The 7743-nt window shown below is 39.7% G+C and overlaps 1 protein-coding gene across 9 annotated transcripts; it reads right to left on the minus strand.

Annotated features, from left to right (window-relative positions):
- Positions 1-1282: 1282 nt before the first annotated feature.
- Positions 1283-6960, minus strand: psmg3 (proteasome (prosome, macropain) assembly chaperone 3). Of its 9 annotated transcripts, none has more exons than XM_020526539.2 (3): positions 6792-6960; positions 5190-5482; positions 1283-1851 (listed from the first exon to the last, which is right to left on the minus strand). In XM_020526539.2, the coding sequence occupies exons 2-3, from the start codon at positions 5403-5405 to the stop codon at positions 1699-1701; spliced, it is 369 nt and encodes a 122-aa protein (XP_020382128.1). In that variant the 5' UTR covers positions 5406-5482; positions 6792-6960; the 3' UTR covers positions 1283-1698. The 9 variants fall into 9 exon arrangements, with proteins under 9 accessions (XP_020382128.1, XP_048465876.1, XP_048465870.1 ...); XM_048609919.1 differs by having other exon boundaries at positions 6706-6960; XM_048609913.1 differs by having other exon boundaries at positions 6824-6958.
- Positions 6961-7743: the final 783 nt, after the last annotated feature.

Raw genomic sequence — 7743 nt, forward strand, 5'->3', positions numbered from 1 at the left:
CAAAGGGGTCCTTGTTCAGGATTCTCTTAAGGTTAACATGCAGGTTTATTTTGCAGTTAGGAAGGCTAGTACAATGTTAGCATTCCTTTCACAAGGGCTAGAAAACAAGAGCAGAGATGTACTGCTGAGGCTGTATAAGACTCTGGTCAGACCACATTTGGAATATTATCTGCAGTTTTGGGCCCCATAATCGAAGGAAAGATTGCTGGCATTGGAGGAGGTCCAAAATGATCCTAGGTATGAAGGGTTTGTCATATAACAATTTTGGGTCTGGACTCAGAAGGTTGGGAGGGATCCCATTGAAACTTACAGAATACTGAGGGGCCTGGATAGAGTTGATGTGGAGATGATGTTTCCACTAGTAGGAGAGACTAGGACCCAAGGGCACAGTCTCAGGGTGAAGGCACGACCTTTTAGAACTGACCTGGGGCAATTACTTCAGCCAGAGTAGTGAATCTGTGGAACTCATTGCCACAGAAGGCTGTGGAGGCCCAGTCACAGTATATTTAAGATAGAGATAGATAGGTTCTTGATTAGCAAGGGGATCAAAGGTTACAGGGTAATATATCAGCCATGACTGAATGATGGAGCAGACACAATGGGTCAAATGGCCTCATTCTGCTCCTATAACTATGGCCTTACAGATATGTTCTATTGCTTTATCAGATATTGTATGCAGAGATGCAATAGCATCACATCCTTTACATCAGAAGGTATTGTGCGTGTAGTATGAGTCATGTTAATACTATAAGCATGTTTTTTTAGAACCCCTTTTCACCCTGGATGTAGTGGTGGAGTGGCACAAGCAAGGATAAAAATAAAAATTGTAGAAGCTGACTATGTCTACATATTATGTTAAAATGTCTAACAGATGACAAGACCAAGGATGAACTCCTGGCATGCATCTCAACTGACCATTCAAGCAAAGAGATCCAACAACCTCTGAAGTTAAATTTAGTTACTGATCTGATGAACTGTCAAATGCCCATATTGTCTCTAGATTATATTTGACAAGATTATAATCAGATAATCTGATAAAGTAGCACTTTAAGTTATTAGTGAGATTTCAGTTGAGATTATTCACACACACCCTTAGGAACTTGAACCCCTGGCCATTTTAAAGGGGGAAGAGAGCACTGCTTTTGATCCAGACTAAGAGCTTCTTGCAGCCTTTGAAGTGGCAATAGTCCCAGATCAGGAAACAACTAAACAAGAAATTAAACACTGCAGATTGTAAATCACAAACAGCTGTCTAAAACCATGGTCACTGACCAACAACGAATCCTTTTCATGAAAAAAAACTTTTATTCCAATACATTTCCAAATGTTCCATTAATTGTTTGCCTCTGTACATTCAAGAGCAGAACGTAAAGTCTAGTCAGCCATTCTTCCTATACCAGTGTCCCAATTTACTTTCAATTAAGACTTATAATTGGAAATTAACATCAGGTATCTATTGCCTTGGGACTATGTGCAGTCTTAAAATATGTTGCAATGATGTTCCTCAATTAAGTACAAATGCTAGCTTTCCAGTTCAATGGCTGTGCATCAAATATACACAGTACAGCTACTCTTATTTCCATTCAGTAACATTTGCACTCAAGTTAAAGTGTGTTGTGACATTTTTGCCCATGAATGGAGAAGTCACAGTGGATTTTGCAAACATTAGTTAGTCTCAACCCTGCTAACTAGTAAGTTTCACCAGAGTCGGCAACTCTGAATCAATTTTTTGATAGATTTAATACTCTCCACGTTTGCATTTTTGAGGGCCAAGGCAAGTAGCACTGGTTTGTTCCCAGACTCCTCAGACACAAAAGTCACAAGGTGCTTTGCATAAACATGGATTAGAGGCTGTAAAGAAAGAGACAATAAAAGTATTGTAAGTATTTACAGAACAATAATGTGAACACTTAGCAACATACAATTTAAAGCTGAAATAAATAGGACAAACATTCAATTGAGAAAGTGGAAGACAACTGATGAGAAGGAAGATAGTCGAGTGCCCTGATAAGATACATAAATGGTAATACTCAAGGTCACAGTATATGGTTGAAGTTCCTGAATAGCTGATTAGACAATCAGAATACAACCAGTGCTAATAAGAAACATAGTCAAAGCTTTTCACCTTGTATTCACCAGGATAATAATGTCATCTGGACTAGTGCAAAAAGCAGTGAACTGAAGAGATTCTATTTATACAGCATGAGAAGAGGGTGCTAATTGGTTGGACTACCATTGGTATGTACGTATTGGGACTCCTACAGTTCCACATGCTATAAGATCAATCTTTATTGGAAACCTCTTGAAATGAGCACTAGGCATCAGCTCACTGTTAGTTTTGATATAGCTTATCAGAGCATCAAGTTATCACGACAGTGCCATGCTGATGAAATCATTTCAACTTATCACAAAAGAGCCTCTTCACAACACCACTTTTAGCCCTGAATGGTGTCCACTCTTACTGCAGATTATTCTGGAAGGTGGAGATGTCTCAAATGTAAACAGTTGATGAAGCTAGTTATCTTACACTTCTACTTTGCAGTAAACTCACTTGTAGCTTACTTCACTTACAGGATGCTGCATTTTGTCTGCCACACAAATAAGTAATGTTATAAACAAGTTTCAGTGCCAGTACGATGCCAGGTACACAAACTTAATGTCCCAATGACTGGCAGACTGTATCAAACAGCAGGCAGCTACCAATCACATTTGACCAGCCCATGCTGGCAAGCCTCAGAACACCATGTTCAACATTAGGTGCGATTCTGCTATTGGATAACATTAACAAATCTGGACTACGCCAAGAATTACACCAGAAAAATCAATTTATCAGTCAGACTCAGTGTGATGCATTACATGCCAAGTTTTTTTAAAAAAAAAACTCGTGGGATTTTGGTGTCGCTGACTGGCCAGCATTTATTGCCTGCTCCTAGTTGCCCTCGAGAAGGTGGTGGTGAGCTGCCTTCTTGAAGTTCTTGAGTTACACATTAATACAAGACTTTGTTTTATGTTGGCAAAAGGAATTTGCATATACTTTGTACTTTTTTCATTGGGGGTAAAGAAAAAAGGTCATGTTGAATCCCAATCTTTACTGCATCCAGAGCCAACTTGCCTGGTCTAACAACTACAAGTGACAGTTTCTGCTAAACCACTAATGAGACTACCAGTCAACACCCTCATGTTGTATGAATTGGTGTCTTTTTTAAAAAAGAAATCAAGTTGGTTCCTTCATCCTAATCCTAGTGATTGTAAATTGAAGGGTGTTGTCTCTCAGTTAAATCATATTTAAGTACAAACCTACTAAGCAATTATCTATCACAATTGGAAACCAGTGTGTTGCATCACAGCACTGCAAAAACAATGTGATATTGAAAGGGAGAGAGATTACAACCTGAAAGCCCAATAAAAGAACCTGAAAATGGCTCAAATTTCTTTAAAAATGATCTACAACATTAAGGTTATTCTCATGCCTTTAGTCTCTACACATTGACTAAAAGCCCAAGCATATTTGAGTAATTATCTCAGCTAATGTTTTATCCAGTTGTATTCATTACTAGGCAAGAAAACATTAACCAATTGAGCTAACTTCTTAAGTGGTGCTGATATCAAGCCACAGATTTAATCCCCTGATGTGTGGTTAAATAGCTCAACTGCCTTCTGGTATTGCTAAAGGATTAGAACACCTAAAAAGTTAAGCTCCCTTTTCTCACTGTAGATTTCCAGTATTTTCACTTTGTTACTTCAGCATCATTTCACATTAGGGCAGAATTAGTTTGAGATGTATTTGAAACAAAAATACCATTGAGAAATGTAGGGACATAAGAAATAAGAGTGGGACATTCAACCCCAAAGCCATCTACAAGATCATAGCTGATCTTCCCAAGCCTCAACTCCTCTTTTGTGCTAGCTCCTTCTAGTGCTCAACTCCCTTGTATTTCAAAAATCTACCTTCTCTTCAACGACTTTCAGTGATCTAGCCTTCGCAACTCTGGGATACAGAATTCTCAAAAAACAAGAATATTTTCATCTCAGGTTTATCTCAAACCTTTCATCGCAAACCTTTTCAACTCAGGTTTAAACAAGTTTCTTCTTATTCTGCAAGGATCTAGAATATCTTTCCTTAAATACAAGGACCAAAATTGTACACAAAACTCCATATGCAGCCTCACCAACATCTTTACAGTTGTAACAACACTTCCTCATTATTAAACTCCACAAATCCCAAAAGAGGGTACCAACAGGTAGTTCTGGCTGCTTGCACAGTCCATAATATTGACTACAAAGTTCCTGCCTAAATCCCACAGCATTTTTTAATTAATTTTATCTCAGTAAATGTCTTTCCAGGTAAGATGAACAAGACTGATTACTTGTCAAGAAAAAAACCTGAAGTTATATTGCTACGTTAACAGGTTCTAAACTAACCACAGGAATAACAAACATAGCAAATAGTGAATACAGATAAGCAGTGTCTGTTATGGCAGTTGATCAAATGGTCTGTATCATTGTTTTTGCTCCACGTGCCTTTTTCCACTTTTTCATTAATCGTAAGCAGATCTTTCTATTTCTTCTTCCCTGGTATGTTTATCTTGCCTCCCCTTAAATGCCTTTCACCTCAATCATTCCCAGGATAAAGAAAATCCTTCTGAATTTATTGGGAACTAAATTTATGTTTATGGCTTTAAATTTAATCAATTTTTTTTGTGTTGACAGTGCTTAATTTCAATACACAGTACCTTTATTTTTGTGCAATTACACACAGCATCTTAAAGCCCTAAATTGTGAGCCAACTGAGTGGCATCTTCATGAACACCATGCAGTCGTGCACATGCGTGAATTAGAGAAAATGTTATTTATGGCCTTTTTTTTGTTTCCACTATAAATGGAAACATCCTTGATGTCTATCCTATCAAATCATTCTCAAAGGTCTTAATTTGGTCACCCCTCATCCTTGCCAAGCTGTCCAATCTTTCCTGATTGCTCACAGTTCTGGTATCATCATTGCAATCTTCTTCTTCGCTTTTTAAAAAATAAACTGTTCCTTTCTTGTAAGCAGAAAACAATACTACGACAACTTTAGGAATATTTGAAAAACCCCAAAATCCCTATTCTCAATTTCAATCTCAACAATTTCACAGAAAAGGCTGATATTAATCTAGAGTTCATCTTAGAAAGTCTGTCCTTAATCTTACCTCATCCTTTCCCATCAGGATCTTTGTGCTAAATGTGGGCTTGCTGATCTGATTTGACACACAATGTGGCACAACAGAGATCAATGTTCCCATTTTGCCATACTGCGTAACCACCACAAAGACGTAATCACTGAACACTGTGCACACAACCTCAGTCAGGATTCCATGAACAGTTTCTGTAGTCTGTTTGGACCGTATAATACTTTCTGCTGCCATAAGTATCCTCTCAGATTGATTCAGTTTCTGATTAATTCAAGAACACAGATTCTAGAATCATCACACTGAGGCTTTATCTAAATTGAAGAGAAAAGATAAAAAAGTCAAATGAAGGCATTTCCAAAAAGGTCATAACATTTCTAACTCAGTTGCATTTTACTCATCATTTATTCATAATGACTAATATAATTAGAGCTCCATAAAACAGAGTTTGCATGCTCCAAATTTGACATTGTACTCTTGCAGATTGCAAAAAACAATGCCATAGAAATTAGCAGAGAAAAAAAACACACTTTGGCTTCATAAGTCAGTCTTCCAGCACCAGACTTTTTTTCCTTACAAGTAATACATATTCTTTGCCCCTTGAGGCAATTATGGCCTCAAAATCCTTTCCAAAGACTTGAGCACTGAACACAGTATCAGTGAGCATAGTTGCCTGCCAAGCAGTTGACCCACGTAACTCCAGTTTAAATCCAAGTAGAAATAAAGATACAGCCTTATTAACCAGGCAAGGAATGTTGTCCCCACTCGTTGGGGAAAGTGGATGCAGCTGCAGCTGCCACTTCAACAAAGTTACAATCTGCATCATCAGGTGGACGTAGGTAACCCAATTGTACTATTTTGAATAACAGGAAAATTATTCATCACTGTCTTCACCAAAGTTTATCCCTCAGATTAACAGCCTGTTTTCATACCATCTGGTCATTGTCAGATTGGCATGTGATAACACGTGTGTGCACAAATTGTCTGCTGGATTTCCTACCTTACAACATTGACAGTATGTCCAAAAACAAATGAAGCATCACGTTTCTCTCCACAGAGACTGTTTATTTCCAGCATTTTTCATTTTTTTTAAAAAACAAGGTGCCGGATTAGTTAAAGTGCTTGAAATATCCCGAGATCATCAAAATGTAACATTTAAACTTTCGAAAGCTCTCCCTTTGTAGAAACAGAAACTGTTAAGAGTTCTGAAACACCCTACTTCACAGTCCACAGTCTTAGAAATTTTACAACACGGGAAGATTCTCATTGTGTCAGCACCGATAAACACCTATTACAATCCCTGGGTCAGATTCCTGGAAACCCCCTAACATTATACGTGCATACCTACAGCATATGGACTACATCAGCTCACCGGTTTCCTCACTGAAAATTAGGAATGGGAAGTATATACTGAAGGTCACGTGGAATGAAAGAATAAAAAGCTGAAAGATGAATCAGTTTTGTCCCCGCCCCACTCCAAAACCCCCTGATATTCCCGCTATGCCTTTCCAGAACATTCTGTTTTACACTCTCTGACCGAGGTTCCATGAACGCTGCAACCGGTGAAGGGGAACCAATTTACTATTCATCGCCCCGGCCCTTTAAGGCTTCCCTGCTGCTGACCTATCGATCTAGAAGGAGGTCAGAGAGCTCACATTGACAGAAAACCTCACAGCACTGGACCAACTCCCCGGGAAATCCGAAAACCGATCGCAGGCCAGGGCAACTGCGCATGCTCACAACCGGAAGGAGCGTCCCGCCCATTCTGCGCATGCTCAACGGCACCCGCCCGGTTCCATCCCCACCCCCCAAAACGCGACTTTCAACCGTCACCCGGTGAAATGGGAGCGTTCTATCACTCATGTGACTCGGCAAATGTTGTCTGTCTCATACGCTGCAGGCAAGGATGCCTCGGGGTATGGCATATTGGCGATACCGTGTAGACGCTACGACAACGGTTGGATGGACACTGCGGGACAATCGCCAGACGGGGATGTTCTTTCCCTGTTGGGGGGTACACTTCAGCCGTCAAGGGCATTCAGCCACCAACCTTCGGGTAAGTGTCCTCCTTTATGGAGGACTCTGAGATATACAACAATGCAGAATCTCTAAGCAGACACTGATAGCCAAGTTCTGTACCCCTGAAGACAGCCTCAACCCCTGATCTTGGGTTCAAGGTCAATCCAGGGTGTAGCTAGAGGAGCACAGTAGTTCAGACAGCATCAAAGGAGCAATAAAGTCGATGTTTCAGGTCGGGACCCTTCACCTGACCCAAAACATTGACTTTCCTGCTCCTCTGATGCTACTTGACCTGCTGTGCTCCTCTAGCTACACACTGTATTGACTCTGACTCCCAACATCTGCAGTTTTGCTACTTGGGTTCATGTTACCCTACAGGTGACCCCACCACACTTCTGTATAAGTAAAATCTTCCTTACTTTCCTGTTTTGACAGCATTACCTTGATAAATTTTTATGATCTCTCTACCTTAATTAGTTGGTAGAGTTTTGAATTACTTATTACACTCTGTCACACACACCCACTCTTTCACACATCCACACGTACACACACACTC

The sequence above is a fragment of the Rhincodon typus genome, chromosome 21 (assembly GCF_021869965.1).
Source record: "Rhincodon typus isolate 14 chromosome 21, sRhiTyp1.1, whole genome shotgun sequence".
Classification (NCBI taxonomy): domain Eukaryota; kingdom Metazoa; phylum Chordata; class Chondrichthyes; order Orectolobiformes; family Rhincodontidae; genus Rhincodon; species Rhincodon typus.

Excerpts from the sequence above, each read along its gene's own strand:
- psmg3 (XM_020526539.2), bottom strand. The coding sequence starts at position 5,405 with ATGGCAGCAGAAAGTATTATACGGTCCAAACAGACTACAGAAACTGTT. Across the intron at positions 1,852-5,189 it reads TCCTGATGGGAAAGGATGAG|CCTCTAATCCATGTTTATGC; the intron begins GTAAGATTAAGG and ends CTTTCTTTACAG.